The following is a 16,690-nucleotide window of genomic DNA, read 5'->3' as shown; positions in this document are numbered from 1 at the left end:
GCAGCACCAGTATCAAAACAATACTTATTTTGTTTCAGTGCAGATCTTTCATTTTTTAATACTATAGTGCTTTGGACATATGACCAGGGGTCTCATTTATAAACAGTGCGTATGTACAAAACAGGGTTGGAAACGTGCGTACGGCACTTCCCAAGCAAAGGTTGTGATCTATAAAAAACAAACTTGACGGGAAAATGTGCGTCCTGTAAGTAAACTCTGAACCATGCGTACGCACATAATGAGGAGAAATGGGAAGAAATGAGAAACGGCGACTCACATGGCAGAAGGATGAAACGCTTTGAAATGAATAGACCTACTATTGTGTAAAATAAATCGAAATATCTGAGTATTAAGACCTTTCTGAATAAAAAACACCCGCTTGATTGGCCTTCCCCTGCGCAAAAAACACACACAATTTAAGATCATTTGCAGCGCACAAAAATATCCAGATTTAGGATCATAAACACAAACAGAGATTATTTTTCTGCAAAAGAACACAAATATTTTGTACAGTTTAATTCAGAATCATATTAATTAATACTTGTATGCAGTGCAATTTATTCTCATAAATAAGGTGAACATGAGGACAAATGACATTTAAATCGATGCTGTTTTCAATGCGTCAGTCGAGCAAATGCGAGTGCATAGTTTCATATTGCCTATTGTAATCAGATGTTCGTTGCCTTTTTGAGGCTAAGGCTATGCGCCAGCGTGTGGATTTGATGGGCTGCTTGGCGTTACAGACAATATAACACTATTTTATTAAAGACATCTTTCAGTGTGTGTCATATAAAACAAGTCATATTTCTTTTAATGCATCAGTAGCCTCATTAAGTGAGTGGAGTGTTTGTGTAGCTTAAATAAATGTTTAAACAGAAGTGGAATGCATTTTGTTTACTATCTTTTCAAGTTGGGAAATCCAAATTAGTACCTGGGTCTTCTCAACTTGCATGTATGTGTGCCCCTCCAGCCAGTGACGTCACTACTCAGGAGGGAAGCCCCTTCCTGCAGATCAGTTATAAAAAGGTGGAGCTCTGGTGCCCCCTTTCCTCCGGTGCACAAGCGCTGTGTGAAAGTGTGTTTTTTACCAACCAAACAACATTCTTCAGCTTCACCAAAAGGAGCCTCAGTGTCACACTGAGTTAAATTTCATTTTGTAGCTTTTCCGTCAGAATTTGCATCCTTTAGCAGTTAGTATAGTATATAATAGTATTTGAGTGGAAGCTAGGGTCCTAGAAATGTAGTCTAAGAAGTGTGGTCCTAAAACTGCATACTCCTCTACTGCAGAAACATCATCAAATTCACTCGGTGGTGCTGTTGCAAAAAACAAGGGTCCTAGAAAAACAGGCTTATGACTGCAGGTCCTGAAAATGGCAGCCTCCTTTCCTGCAGCTGTATGGTATAGGGACCAGGTCAAACATACTGAGATGAGGTATTCTATGGTTTTACAACAGTTTCTGTCAGTATGATGCTTCACCCAGCAGCATCATCTCTTCCGAACACTTTTTCTTCCACTCCCACATCTTCATCTTTCGAGTCATGTTCTTTTCTATTTATAATTTAAGCATGTAGACGTGATCAAGACAACTTGTTGAAGTTCAAACCGAGCATCAGAGTGGGGAAGAAAGTGGATTTATGTGACTTTGAACGTGGCATGGTTGTTGGTGCCAGACGGGCTGGTCTGAGTATTTCAGAAACTGCTGATCTACTGGGATTTTCACACACAACCATCTCTAGGGTTTACAGAGAATGGCCCGAAAAGGAGAAAATATCCAGTGAGCGGCAGTTGTGTGGATGAAAATGCCTTGTTGATGTCAGAGGTCAGAGGAGAAAGGGCAGACTGGTTTGAGATGACAGAAAAGCAACAGTAACTCAAATAACTCGTTACCACTAAGGTATGCAGAATACCATCTCTGAATGTTCAACACATTGTCGCCTGGTCTGATGAGTCTCGATTTCAGCTGCAGCATTCAGATGGTAGGGCCAGAGTTTGGCGTAAACAACATTAAAGCATGGATCCATCCCGCCTTGTATCAACGGTTCAGCCTGGTGGTGTGATGGTGTGGGGTATATTTTCTTGGCACACTTTGGGACTTTTATTACCAACTGAGCATCGTGGTCGAATGGGAGATTTGCATCATGGATGTGCAGCCGAGAAATCTCCATCAACTGCGTGATGCTATCATGTCAATATGGACTAAAGTCTCTGAGGAATGTTTCCAACACCTTGTTGAAAGAATGCCACGAAGAATTAAGGCAGTTCTGAAGACAACAGGGGGTCCAACCCGGTACTAGAAAGGTGTACCTAATAAAGTGGCCGGTGAGTGTGTATATGTGTATATATATATATACATATTTTTTTCTCAATTGCTTTAGCAATGTAAACTTCTGTTTCCCATGCATATACAGCCCCAATTAATTGAACTGAATGAAATTGAGAGAGGAGGAGAGAGAGTGAGAGAGAGAGAGAGAGAGAGACACACACACACTTGGCACAAACAGCTCAATAAGATGGCCGTAATTAACCTATAATGCCATCAAGGAACTTGATTCTTGATACCAAAAAGCCACTGCCAACCAAATTAAACACCAATTCACAGAATGTGTGTGTGTGTGTGTAGGTCATTCACTGTCCCTCAGGTTGTGAGGGACATTCTTAATTATAATTTTGAGAGGTTTTAACCATTTGAAATCTGAAATTACAGAGTCGAACTTAAAGTAAGTAAATGTTCCTTATTTCACTGAATATTTTACATTGTAGTAGGAAGTGTATCTCTGTCTCAACCTTACCTGTCAGTGACCACACAGATTTCTTTTGGATGCCATACCTTTTCGTGTTTTAAATTATTTTGATTGCCAATTTGTGGCCTCTGAGCCTGTACTTGGTTAGAATCTGTCTCTGATTTCTAACTCTGAAAGTAGAGAGATATTCTGCCAATTCATAATCTCTTTTTAGGGCCAGATAACATTCTAATCTCTCCCTCTCTCTCTCCCCTCTCTTTCTCTCCCTCTCGCCCTTTCTCTTTCTTTCTCTCCATCTCCCTATCTCACTCTTTATCACCCTCTCTCCCTTTTCCTCTCTCTCTCTCTCTCTGTCGCTCTCTCTCAGCTCTCCTCATGTTTGTTCACACTGCTCCTCTCGGACAAACATAGCACCCAGCACTCAAGGTGCTGCAAGAGGGAGAGAGCAAACACAAAGAAGCACAGAGAAGCAGAGACAGAAAGCAGAGAGAGCACAGTTAATCAGAGACACACGAGACAGAGGGAGAGGAAACAAGACAAATCAAGGACTAAGTGCAGCTCAGTTTAGGACTTGACGAACGCTCATCCAGCTGGCTTAAGGTTGTCCTCATTCACTCAGCTGTGAACGAGTGTCGGGAAGAATGGATTTTATTTTGGTCCAGCAGCCACTGAGCAGGAACAGCAGCTCTGTAGATTATCACTCCTTTTGGATTATCTGACAGCATGCAGAAAGGAAGATGGTAATGTGACAATCTGCTCTGGTTGTGCTATTTCTTCCATTCTGTTCTGTTTTTGATGAGTGATCACAAGATTTTCTCTTTTTTGTTTGGATTTTTTGCTATATCTGTCACCCTTGAATCGTACTTTTTAAACTTGCATGTACTACTGAATTAATGAAAACGTATAGTTTTTAAATAACATTGCATAATTTAATTTTAAAGTGTTTCTCCTCAGTGGCTCTTGTTATAGCTGTTACTAACAGTGTAAGAACTGTTGGTTGGTATTGATTTATTTTGCTAATATAATCTGTTGGCAGACTTCTGACAAATACTGAGCTTGTATCTATATTACAGTATTATACCAACCTGTCTAAAGGTGTTAGATGTCCTGTGGAGTTTCAGCTTCCTGGCGTTCAACTCATAATCCATCATTTTCCTGTCATAGCCTCTCTGTGAGATGACAGCGAAGGGTGAGGTGCTTTATGTTACTTCTACTTTATATGGTGACTTGAAGTCACTTTAGTGCTAAAACAACAAGTTGAATTAATGGATTAGACTATCATCAGAAAATTAATTAACAGTTTTGATAGATACAATTTATAAAACAAAAACATTAGCTGATTCAAGATGCTCAAATGTGAGGAATTGCTCTGTTTTTCAGACAAAAAAAGTAATTTGAAGACATCAGATTTCTCACTATTTTCTGATGCAGATTAACTAGTTATACATACCTTGCCTATTTTAAACACATTTTAAATTAATGTAGAATGTCCTTAACATATAAGACATGGCAGTTACAGTACTGTCTCCTTTTAAAATATTACTTCAGTCAATATTAATACGTCCTGACAAGTAGCCTTTTATGTTAAAACGTGCATGTACTCTGTGTACAACGTACAGCATAGCTCCCATAGCTTACACTGGCTGCTGCTCTCTCCTGAAGTGTTTTGACTCAAGGTGAAGGGCTCAGGTTACAGAGCATTAAGGCAGATTTCACAAACCAGCCACTGTATCTGCCTCCTTCCTGGATCCCCATTTACTGGCATGTGAGTCATGCAGGAGCTAAAATAGATCTGGTGTGAAAAATACATCCTACCCTACAGCATCAGGGAGGTGAAATTGGGAATGTGTGTACGGATTTGGACTTTGAAACACTCTTTTTTTGGTCTGTTGAGAGTCTCAGCCTCCTTATTCTGATGATTTTTGTTGTTGTTGTTACACCTACCTCGGTTGCAGAGAGGGTGTGCCCGGTTGTACATAAAGTAGATTTTGTTTGGAATCCACTGACTGGGAGGATGTTATGTAGACAGCTGAATTTTAAAATGCCCGCCTAGCTCTCCTGTAGGTTTGATTTGGCACACTCTATGTGTGTGTGTGTGCCGCTGTGATTTTCCCGCCCTGTTTCCTGCATATTTGCCATGTCGTTGAAGCCAGAGTCCATTAACACGACTATTCCTGTTTTGGGAGTGACCTCAATGTTTGGCTATTTGTTCCTGTGTTCACCAGGTTACACAGAGCATCCTTTTTCTCTCAGCAGAAAGACATCTTGTCCCCTCCTGGTGATTCAATGGAAATACACAACAGTCAGCTCAAAAGCTCTGTTTGCAAACCTACAAATCATCACCTCGCCTTTACCTGGAGCCCGCTCGTTTATGTTGCTTTGGCTAGGAACTACGCGGCATCTGCATTCAGAGTACACAGCATGTCTGAAGATACAGAGAACTTTTCAATGACACTAACTTTGAGTTGACATGACTCACTGACTGAGCTGTTTAAAGTGTTTAACTTTGATGAGTGTGGACAACTGCAAAGTGTTAATTTTTACTCTCTGGCCAAAATATATACTGATCATTTCCCTGCCTAGTTTTGAGATTCAGTGCATCAAAGCGTTTCTAATAGTATGTTTCAGCCAAGGTTTTTGCAGAGCTGCACATCATATGAGTACAATCAAATATCAGAGCTTTATATGAAGTCCCAGTTAGTGCGATAATAACTGGATGTATAGGTGTCTGCACAATATTAGGATCTAACATGATATATTTAAAGTATTTATAGTATATTTTGATGTCAGGTCTGATGACTGCATGACTGGGTGTAGTTCATCTTGGTTTTCACCTGTTTTTCCTGTATCTAAGTGATCATTTCTGGTTGTTGTTTGTTATGAAATCTGCCAGTGTGACTTACATTAAGCAGCTGTGGGCTAATTACAGATGAGCTGAGTGTGTCAGTGAAAGCTAAGCCACACTTTGATGTAATAACACGCCTCACACACACACACACAGCGCAGACACGTCAACTCACTCATGGTGAGTTTAAAGACGTGCTTAAAGTCTCAGCTCATTCATAATTCACTGACGTGTTTTTAATAACTTAAACACAGTCCTCACTGCCTCCTGACTGCTACTTTACAGCCACCTTCAAACCGTCCTGCTGATCAAGGCCCTCATGATTAGTGTTTTCCTTCCGTAAGCTCCGATTTGCTGATCCCTGTGAAGCTACAAAATATACTGTCTGGCTGTCTCAGTGGTTCAGTGGTCATGTACACTAGCTCTACTCAGCCAGTGTTTATGTCCAACCTTAGTGTAATTTGGTTTGTGCTTGGGTGTCACCGGGTGTGTTGAGATAGCGAGCCACAAGATGTTGCACTTAGAAAAAGAAATGGATAAAGACAAGAAAAAGAACTTTTGCTGCTCTCTTTGTACCTTTTAGCCTAAAGGTGCAGCTTTTAGGCTAAAAGGTACAACGTTGTATCTATTCAGTACATCCATTTACTAAAGATGGAATTTGGTACCTTTTCTCTGTGTAATCTCTTTTTCTGCGGCAGATTTCCAAGCTGTAAATAGCCTTGAATAGTAAATTATTTACACAAAAAAGGTTCAAGAGACATATCAGATGTTTTTGGGCAACCTGAAAAGATCTGAGATGGTGCATATTATCATTTTAAATCTCTGTTTGGGCTGTTGTTTAAGGCAGCAACAATCTAGGGAGCCAATAAACTAGCATTAAACATCAAAGCAAGGACATGCTCCTCTGATTTAATCAGATTTATGCTTATTTGCAATGTCAAATTATAATATTGTCTACAGTGACGGTGAAGAAAAAAGATATGAGAATAAAGAATAAAGGTAATTTAAGGATAGCAATTAAAAATAATGAAAAAATAGACACAACACCGAAGGTTAAACTCCTCCATCTCCTTTTGAAAACAAAGACATAGTACAAGTATAGTGCCTTCATGATGCTAATCAGCTACTTAAGTTAGTTTGTTGTTTTCAGAAAACATGATGAATAGTTTTGACATGTTGCTTCTTCCCCATTAAAGAATCTCAACTTTTGTAGGCATCTGTCTGCTTTACTTTTTGTCTGGTGTTAAGTATTTCTGTGCTTTATCGATTGTTCTGCGGTTTGTCACTGCACAACTTCTGCGTCAGCACTAATCTGTTTACTGCACAATTGAGTTTTCCTCCAAATAACAAAATAGTTAAGATTGTCTGTCACTATTGGTGTTTCTTGGTCAGGGCACGTGTGCCGAGAGGCGCTGTCATTTTGTCAAAGTTGTCATTTTCAGTGAATGGCTCAACAGAGCAGCAGGCTGAAAACAGCAGTTCATCAGAGTGCTGTGACGCAGATGTTAGTGAAGGTGTCCTTCCTGCTGTGCAGAGATGCAAAAAGCCTCTGTATGAAGTTTTTTTTGTTGTTGTTTTTGATGTTGTACATATAGTTTTAGGCAGTTTTGTTGTGCAGTGGGTGGCAATACTCAACTTGGTGGGAAGTAATAGCAGTCTTAACATATTTGCACATCAATGCAAATATGTTAAGCTGTGGCTTGGTCTGGAAACGACATTGGCTTCTTACTGACTAAGCAACTAAAAATGTTCACCGCCAGTATCTATCCAGAAGGTTAAAAGTCAAATTAAGGAGCTTTCTCACTTCCTCTGATTTTAATGAGGCACAGCAGGGGGATACAACGGTGAAGATAATGGGCATGGTTTTATGAGTCTGCTTCTGTACACTCAAAAATTCACACGAAAGTCTGAGGTTGTAAGCTGGCCAAACGTCTTCTCCAAACAGTAGCCTAACAGTATTTAAATCATGTGTTAATTTGTTCCAGTGTTCGCTACTTTGTTTGAGTTGTACAATAAGTAAATTTGTCACTGTAAGCATGATCAACTGAGCTGAAAGACTTGAATGTGATTAAAAGGACACATGTAAGGCGATTTATCTTCATGTTCAAAAGAAACAACACTTTAGGAGTGAAAGAAATGCTGCCAAAAAATGCTTTGTGTTCACTGCCAGTTTAATATCAGATATCTTACATGAATATATCACTGTTATATCTAAAGTGATGGGAAGAGAAAAGAGTTAATAAGCCATGACTGGAGACACAGGTCACACCTGCTGATTGACAGTGTCTTAAGTGGTGTAGCTTCATCACTTTAATAAACTAGAAACTCTCATTTAGATTTTCATGTCCAGTTTTGGGATTAAATGCACACAGTTTTCTGTCTAAAACACATATGAATATAATATATTCTTCAAAGTTCCTCAAAAGTCAAGATTGTTGGGTATACATAATTCCATAATGCTCACGGAAGTCATAATAATGACCTGGGATGAGAGAACTACTTCCTGTTCATATATTCATGTCTGTCCCTCAGCTCTTATTTCTGTGGGCAGCAGGAAAACCATTTAAAGTAGTCTATGTAATCCAGGGGGGAAGCTGTGTATATGAGCTTGTTTCTTTTTTTACATTGAAAAACCGCAGAAGTAAACACAGGAAATGGATTCTTTCATGCTTATTTAGAGGCAGTATCAGTGTCTGTAGAGCTTTGAAGTTTAGCCAGATCACATCAGTTTTGTTTATTGTGCTTCACATATTTCTCAGGCATTTGTTGAATATTTCTGATGATACTTCATTGGACTAATAAACTTAATAAACTGAGGGGAGGTACCATAGTTATTTAAATAATAAGTAAAGACAAAATTAATTTGCTATTGAAGTTAATGGACAGTTGCAATCATGGAGTGTCGCATCCAAATATAAAACTGTTTTACAGTTTATTTGGTTTCTATAGCAAACTCTTAAAACCACTGAATTCAAGTTCAAGTTTATCTCTTATAAATACAATGTGAATATTTTAATTCTTTCCAGGATGTAGTTAGTTCACGTTGTTTACCATGTCGTCACCTCTCCTTCTCACCACATTTCCTGTCACTCTGTAACAGATACTATCAAATGAAAAATGCTAAATTCCCCAAAAACATTTAAAACAAAACATAATGTCACAATTGAAGACAAACTGTATAAGGTGATAAATGTCCCACAAGAATGTAATAAGTCACAATGCATGCTTTCCTTTTTTCATCGTTAAATATTGGTTCTTGTCCAGGCAGGAACTTGTTTGACATCAGGAATGTGCAGAGACTATTTCTGTTTCATAATGATACAGGACAGAGATATTCAAACTGTCCTCAGCTCCCGCACTGGGACATCTTATCCGCAGTAATGTAAGCATCGCCATTTCTTTCACTGAGTGACAGAGTTCCTTATGTACATACAAAACATATATCTTTAAATGCATTTAAATCCAAGGTAAATGTCTGTTTTCCATGCCGATAAAGCCCCTTTGAATTAAATTTAATTTAACTGAAATTGAGATCAGGGTGTTTGTATAGAGCAACAGTGAGCTGGCCTGAGCAGAAGGACACAAATAAAGAAGAAAATAAAAAAATACACACTCAACAATGCATGGTAACTGGTAACAGCTTCAAACAGCATTACATTTGCAAGTCAGCCTTCACATGTATTCTTGTAAGCAGACATATAGTAGCCCTGACTGGTGTCTTCCTTCTCACAGCTGACTCATATTACCAGCAGTGTTACTACACTCTAAGTAAAATTTCACTCTCTATTTGTAAGCACTCCAAAGCATTTCTAGCCTTATTTTGTTTATTCATTTATCACCATTGCCAGGGGACCCAACGCAACATTTTGTTTTCTTCTCACATTTTAATTTCTGTAATTTCCAAGTCGGCTTTGCAAAGAAACACAGACCTCCCTCACTGACAATTGAGAAAAAACACTGTGGCTTAGTGACATTATTTAAGAGTTGATGAAGCAGGTGCTCATTTTCTTTAGAATGGGAAAACATTTCATTTAAATCTTGTGAGCTGTGGACTGAATTTCTTATAGTACATATTATCACCATGCTCACTTTCATCTTATTTGATCACCATTATCCTCACGATGACTATATCTGTGTTTTGTTCCAACGGGGTGTGGTAGGACTGACCAGAAAGCTCTGAGTCACAGTGTTGTTTCTGGAGCTGTGGGGGCTGCGGACTGGTTGAGAGTCCAGCATTTTTAGATCATAATGTAAGGGGATAAGACAGAGAGGGTGGATGACCATTGTTGCTTGAAAGAAACAGGCAGAAGCAGATAGACACAACAAACATATAGGGCCACAATACAGAATAGCAAAAATAATTGAGTGATAATGTTACACTTGTTACAGTGCAGATCCTACCAGTCTTAAGTCCTGTTAAAAGCCAGAGTGGTACATTTTTCCTTTTCAAGGGTGCAGAGAAGGAGATGCACGCCAGTTAGCAGTGCTGAAGAGGCAGTGAGCCAGTGTTAGTCTGTGGGGACATATTTCATCACACCCCAACACACCCTTCTCTGTTTCCGTATCCCTACTTTAATCCATGTCTGTCTCTCTTCATCACCACAGCTGGGAACAGTTAAGTTCAGTGAAATTATTTTTACAAATAGATATGAGACCAGTATCGAACTTCTTATTTAACTCTCTGCCGGAAAGTGAATAAATGTATTTTCCAAAATGTCAAACCATTCCTTTAACCTAAATGATTCATTCAACTCAAGACTGGATGATTTTTAAACTAAGAAGGATTTCCACATGCCTTCTCCGTTTACTTGCTCCTACACTGATATTGATGTAATCTCACACAGTAAATGAAACTGAACACATGCATGCCATATATCTCTACATGTATACAGTAACCCCAAGGTTTGTTGCAGTGGCCTTTGCTGGGCTAAATAAAGCAGGGCCTAAAAGTGGGCAGCAGGACGTGAGTTCAGGTCAAAGGGAATGTGAAACCATAAACCAGGAGGCGAGCTAGCCTTGAGACCAGCCATCACACATTGTGTTTACTTGGTTGTTAGCTGTCAGGCTGGCTGACTACATGTTTAATGATGAGTGTTTGTGTTTGTGTAGCTATTCTCTCAGCTGGTCACGAGGTTGCAGACAAGGCATGTGTAATTTACTGTGAGATGCCAGTGAGATGAAATTGACAGACTCAAGGTTTCTTGTAGTTTAGGATTTCTGTATATTACAGGAGCCTTAAGTAATACATTTTCCATTTTTTATTTTAGAGTTTGACATCATTTATCAAGCAAAATCTAATAAAATCCATAAAATTGTTATATGTTAACTGAATATTTTCAAATGTAATGATTTGTGGGTTTTCTCTGTTTTATGTCATTGTGAATTAAATATGTAATTATTCAATACAAAACTAACAATGTCAATTTATCTCCTTGAGCTCCTGTAAATTCTGATGGACATTTTAGTGACTAATTGATTCATCGAAAAAGTAATCTGCAGATTAAACGACAACAAAAATAATTTTTCGTTGCAGTGAAGATTTAAATTTCATTCAAAAGGCATGACTGTTTACTTCTAAAAGCAAACTGAATAAGTAACAGTAGTGCTTCATTGTTTGCTTCTTTAATTGAGGTGGAAATGTCATATTGTCTTGGCTTGTTTATGTCATTGTCTTCCAGTGCTTCCAGCAAAACATAGGATAGGTGGGAGAAAAGTGAAAGTCACAAATTATCACATGGCAAGGTATTCTTCAAATCACAAGTGTAAAATGAATAAGCTGTATTCCTCACTGTGAGAAAGACACTGATTCATGTGTAAATCATTCATGTGTAAGGAAACATTAGGCTTGATCAAGCTTGAAATAACTCCAAACTGCTTAATACCTTATTTTTTAGCTCCCTCCATGCTATGTTAGCTCTCCCAGCAAAATGTCCAGGTCTACCGGCGCACTGCTGGCGCATAGTATGCGCATAATTGCATTGAATAGATCACCGCCATATATTGGCCCGCTTTTACCTGATCTATCTGTTTGAGTCAGTATCGGGCCGAAATCTGATTTCAGAATGGGATCGGTGCAACCCTACTGATGAACAAAGCTTTTATTAGCCTCTGCTTTCTCTCTCTTGTGTTTTCAGAACCTTGATTCTCTGGAGGGCTCAATCCAGAACCTGCTGTCAGAGCTGTATCCGCCCTTCGAGGCCACCGCCCCTACTCTTCTCAGCCAGCTTTTCCAAGTCATCGATTGTCGTTATCAGGGAGATGCCCTGCGGTGCCTGCTGGACTTTCTGGTCCCAGCCAAGCACATCTTAGACACTGTGCAGCAGGCTGCATGTGTAAGTCACTGTCTTGTACACTACAGTGGTGTGCTAAGCCTGTGTGTGAGTCTAAAGAGACTTACATTCACTACATTTGTTAATATGAAAGAAAGCTGCCCTGTGATATTCTTGCTGAATAATAAATATAGACAAAAATGTTGATGTACTTGTAATTTCTGAAACCCTATACTGTCATTATCCTTGTCCCCTTCTAGGCTCAATACTCTGATGTACTTTTCCAGTGTGAGGGCTGGCCTCTATGTTTGCATGACCAAGTTGTCATCCACCTCGCTCCCATCAACCCCCTGCTACTTAAACCTGGCGACTTTTACCTCCAGGTGGCACCATTCTGTGACCAGTCAGCTCGCATCGTGGTCTGCAGCCTCCTGGAAGAGGAGGGGCTTAGAGTGGAGGTAGTTGAGGAGACCCCAATCCCTGAAACTTCCTATCCTTGTATATTCAGCTGTGACTGGTTAGTAGACATCAACCAGGGCCGCCATGGAACGCCTCTCAGCCAATGCCTGCTTGCCACCGAGCAGGGCGTGGTGAGGTTACCATGGGAACGGGTGGCCGTGCCTGAATTTGTGGACGTGTCACTGTGTGCACGGAGTAGCATGGCCTCTGCTCCTCCTTCATATCCTCCTTTAGCACCTCTGCATCCTCACCCTCCACCTCTTCCTCATTTTCCTGAGAATTCTTCATCAAATTTTTCAGTTCCTTTTTCCTCTTCAAAGGAATCTGCAACGAAACAGTATCCTGTAACCATTCAAAATTCAATTTTAACATCTTCTTCACATCCCTCCACCTTCTCTGTAGAGACCAGAATATGTCCAGCAAAGCACGGCATTGCTGTCTCACTCTGCTTGGTGGATACCAGGGCTGCTTCTTCATCTAGGCCGGTCAAAGGGAAAGAAACTGAAACAGAGCCTAAGCCTGTTGGCTGGGTGTCCCCTAATACATGGGACAGTTGTTTTACTGGGGCAGATCCAAATACAGGTACAAAAACAAGCCCTGTTTTAGGTGCATGCACCCCTGATAGTGGAGATACAAACACGTGCAAAGGTGAAGATAAGGGCTTAACAGATAGATATAAAGATACAAACTCTCAAGAAATACGCAGGAGTGGGCCAGCGGACCACATTGTTGCAGAAGGAGATTATATTGATATTCTGCAGGCAACTATGCTTTTTGGTAAAGCTCAGTCAGCAACTCCAGAACAACAGAAATTAGAAGTACAAATACAACCACACACAAAAATTGAACCACAAATGCAAAGACATCCACACAGACAAACACATGTGCAAATGGAGTCATACAGGCAAACACAAAGACAGCCAAACACACAGACAGACCCTCAAGCACAGTCGCAATCACATGTGCCTTTACCTACAAAACCACAAACACAAATTCATTCTAGATCAGAGGCGGTTGTATCATTAATGCCTAACATCTCCGCAGAAACAGCACCTTCATCTGCTCTCCACCATTCCCAATCCCAATCCTATCACACTCACCCTGAATCCCTTGAACCTTCTCAGTGTGTCCGTACTGTCCGGTTCTCAGAGAAACCCTGTACTCCGTGCATGAGGAGAAGACAAGGCGGAAATGTTTCGAGAGCTCAGGAGCTGAGGTGTCGATACAGGGACTCCTACCAGGCTGCTATACAAAACCCTGTCACCTTTGGACAGGAAAAAGAGAGGGGCAATATGTTAGCTGTGGTGGTGGAGGATAGGGTTTTCTCACAGTGTGATGACAGACACAGGCTACCAGAGACTGAAACAGGGGATCCCTGGTGTAATGTTCAAGGAATGTGGTTTGATCCTGGAATGCAACACCAGTCGTCTTCTTCTGTCAGTGGAGCCATCTGTAAGGAGTCAGGAGAAATGAACACTGTTACATATTGGCAACCAGGAGATACAAACACTGCCCCCTGTATGGATTACAGGGGAACACATGTTTTAAAATGTGGTGGGCTACCAGAACAGACGATTCAAATGACCTCTCTGCCATTTAGGGAACCAAGGGATGCACACTCTGCCAACACTTATGGCAATTTACACAATGTGAATGGGACAAATTTAGCAGCAGAAAGTGGGATAAACACTAACAAAGCGTTGTCGAGTTTCAATGATCCTAAACAGTCAGATGTGATTCCTGCCAAACACAACCGATTACCATTTTGCTCACGAGAAATTTCAGCAATGAACATGACTCTCAAGCCTCGTGAAAGACCACAAAGCAATTCCATGGGAGTTGGGAGTCCAAACCTTTTTAGGTCTGTTGCAGTGCCACAAAACAGACGGGAATCCACGTCAGATGGAAGATGTTCATCCCTCTCCACAGCTGTGGTGGACACCTCAGAGAAGTGTGAGCTGGTCATTGTTGAAGGTCAAAATGTAAGGAGAAGAGAAAATACTGACTCCTGTGCAGAGATTCCCCAGCTGCATGTGGTCAAATGTAAAAACAGCACAGCCTTTCGACTGGTGTCACCTAAGATCAACAGGAGGAAGATGGTCATTCCAGGTACAGACTAATGTTCTTATTACCTGTTCTACACTTTAGCATGGAAGTTTCATTTGGTTCATTTCATTATTGTTTACTACCAGATGAAAATCAGTCTTCATCAGCTTTCCTACAACAAACTGTCTACAGATGGTGCTCAGCCTGGCAGTAGAAATGGCCACCAGACGGAGAACCCGTCACAAACACATCCACCTCCAGCAGCAAACACGCAGACAAGCTCCCAGCCTGCCTCTGCTCGTCCCAGACCTGACCACCTTCCCTTGGGATCACCAGACCCCAGAGCCCACCCCCTCTATTTAGGAGTAGCATCTCTCACAGGTAAGTTAGTTTGAGACACAGTAAATAACATCGGATAAACCACAATAATCATAATAGTCCGCATGCATTGTTTGGCAGCTTTTAATAAGCAGAGTTACAAAGTTCTTCACAGTGCATAAAAGGGCAAACCATACAAATGAGATTAGATAAAATATATCTGTATTAAAGAAGTAATGAATATCTTCCCTAAAGACAGAAAGACATTACAATAAACTTCAGTTATACAAAAGAAAAGCAAGTTCCAAGCCAATTTTCTTTTGTTATATCATAAAAAAATTTTTTTTTCTGAAATGGCAATAAATCTGTTTGCTCTTCTTTCTTTTGGCTGTTTGGTTTGTATGAATTCTAGTACCTGTTGGCATCCCTGCATTGTCTTTGTTCTTCAAGGCTTTGCTGTTTTTGCACATTTGATTTGAGCCTTTTGTACTGTTCAAAGTACTTTAAAAAACAACTAGTTCTAAACATACAGAATAACTATTTTTATGAAAACTGTAATAAATAGTTTGATTGAACTGTTTCTGTACTTCCATGGGAGACTAGAAGGTGCCATAGTAGGGCTGTCCACGACTAAGGATTTACATAGTCGAATCAGAATCAGAAAGTCCTGCCTATAGTCAACTGATAGTTGAATTGTGTGTGCTTTTTGTGCGCGGCGATTGCGAGCTTTAATCTTGAGAAGCTGCAGAGCTGCAGTCTCTATTCATTCAACTTACACTGTAAATTTCCAGCTAAACTGAGGCTTTTTGAAGACCCTCTCTCTCTCTCACTCTCTATCTCCTGTCATTCACCGGTCTTGTGTGAGTTTTGCAGGTCTATTTAAAGTAGCCGGCTATTTAAAAACGATACAATATTCTTTGTGTGGTTCATCAACGGTAATAAATTATCAGAAAGTCCCGCGAGGGGCGGACAACTCGGCACAACACCAGTCTCTTCAGCAAATGTTCCTCTTCCGCCACCACACACACGCTACGCCTACAATTTTGGGTTTATTTACGCACTTTTAAAAACATTTATTAAAAGTTTTATTCTTTTTACATGTTCAGGCGGCCGAGACAGGACAGGCAGGGCAATAGTTGAGCTCTATGGAGACCACCAGGGATGGAGATCAGCTGTAACAAGCCAGGAGCTCTTCAAGATGTTGCTCTACTTTTACTCTATCACCAGGTAACATCAATAAGCCAACAAATGAATGAATGGATCAAGGACTAAATTAATTAACCAGGCTTGAAACAAACAGTCATGCTGTAAGGAAGTTTTATTTTTGTGGTCATGTCTCTTTTACCATGGTCACCGTTGTGTACTAATTTGCCTTATCTTTGTATCTAGGAGAGAAATCAGAGAAGTTGGGATGACACTTATTTTTGATGCAAAGAAGACAAATCCTCAGCCACAGCTCTATAAGGCCTTGATGACGCTTCAGGTAAGAAGCACAGAAACTTCTGTATTACAGCAGATCAGAGCGAACTGTTATTTGGGTGTTTATTCCTGAATAATTTATTAGCTCCTAAGTGTAAACAGTAGATCCAGGCATCCTCCTGTTTATTAAATAGTTAAGTTTAATGTGACAAAAAAATTTTTTTCCTCACTTATTACAGTTGAATGACTGCATAATGCAGTTCATATTTATTTCAAGTGTCGTACTGTTTTCTATAGTTGAAATCAGTTCCATTTGCTTTACTAAAATTGGAAAATACATTTTTTTCCATTGATTTTTGTATGTTTTGGAATTTTAAAATGTATTCAGATGTATTTGTAATGATCAATAGAAGGGAGGAACAAAATAAAAGATGCATGAATGTAGTTTAATAGGATTTATGCAGTGTTAAACTGTTGCAGGAGCAGACTCCCCTGGCAGTAAACAGTTTCGTGCTGCTGGTGGACAAGGAGAGCAGCCTTCGGCCAGAGCGGTGTCCTGGCACCCAGGTCAGCCTTTTCATTCTTTAGAATA

General features: G+C 40.1%; 1 protein-coding gene across 1 annotated transcript in view; it reads left to right on the top strand.

The window, feature by feature from the left end:
* Positions 1 to 3,383: 3,383 nt before the first annotated feature.
* Positions 3,384 to 16,690, top strand: part of LOC123974762 — a 28,254-nt gene continuing 14,947 nt past the window's right edge. Inside the window, exons 1-9 of the mRNA XM_046055646.1 lie at positions 3,384 to 3,482; positions 11,722 to 11,919; positions 12,117 to 12,510; positions 13,465 to 13,767; positions 14,245 to 14,424; positions 14,554 to 14,742; positions 15,786 to 15,906; positions 16,069 to 16,162; positions 16,579 to 16,665. Coding sequence (XP_045911602.1) covers positions 3,480 to 3,482; positions 11,722 to 11,919; positions 12,117 to 12,510; positions 13,465 to 13,767; positions 14,245 to 14,424; positions 14,554 to 14,742; positions 15,786 to 15,906; positions 16,069 to 16,162; positions 16,579 to 16,665 — 1,569 coding nt within the window. The 5' untranslated portion in view covers positions 3,384 to 3,479. The remainder of the gene's footprint in view (positions 3,483 to 11,721; positions 11,920 to 12,116; positions 12,511 to 13,464; positions 13,768 to 14,244; positions 14,425 to 14,553; positions 14,743 to 15,785; positions 15,907 to 16,068; positions 16,163 to 16,578; positions 16,666 to 16,690) is intronic.

Source organism: Micropterus dolomieu, linkage group LG08, assembly GCF_021292245.1.
Source record: "Micropterus dolomieu isolate WLL.071019.BEF.003 ecotype Adirondacks linkage group LG08, ASM2129224v1, whole genome shotgun sequence".
In the NCBI taxonomy this organism is placed as follows: Eukaryota; Metazoa; Chordata; class Actinopteri; order Centrarchiformes; family Centrarchidae; genus Micropterus; species Micropterus dolomieu.
This window is presented reverse-complemented; position numbering and strand designations above follow the sequence as displayed.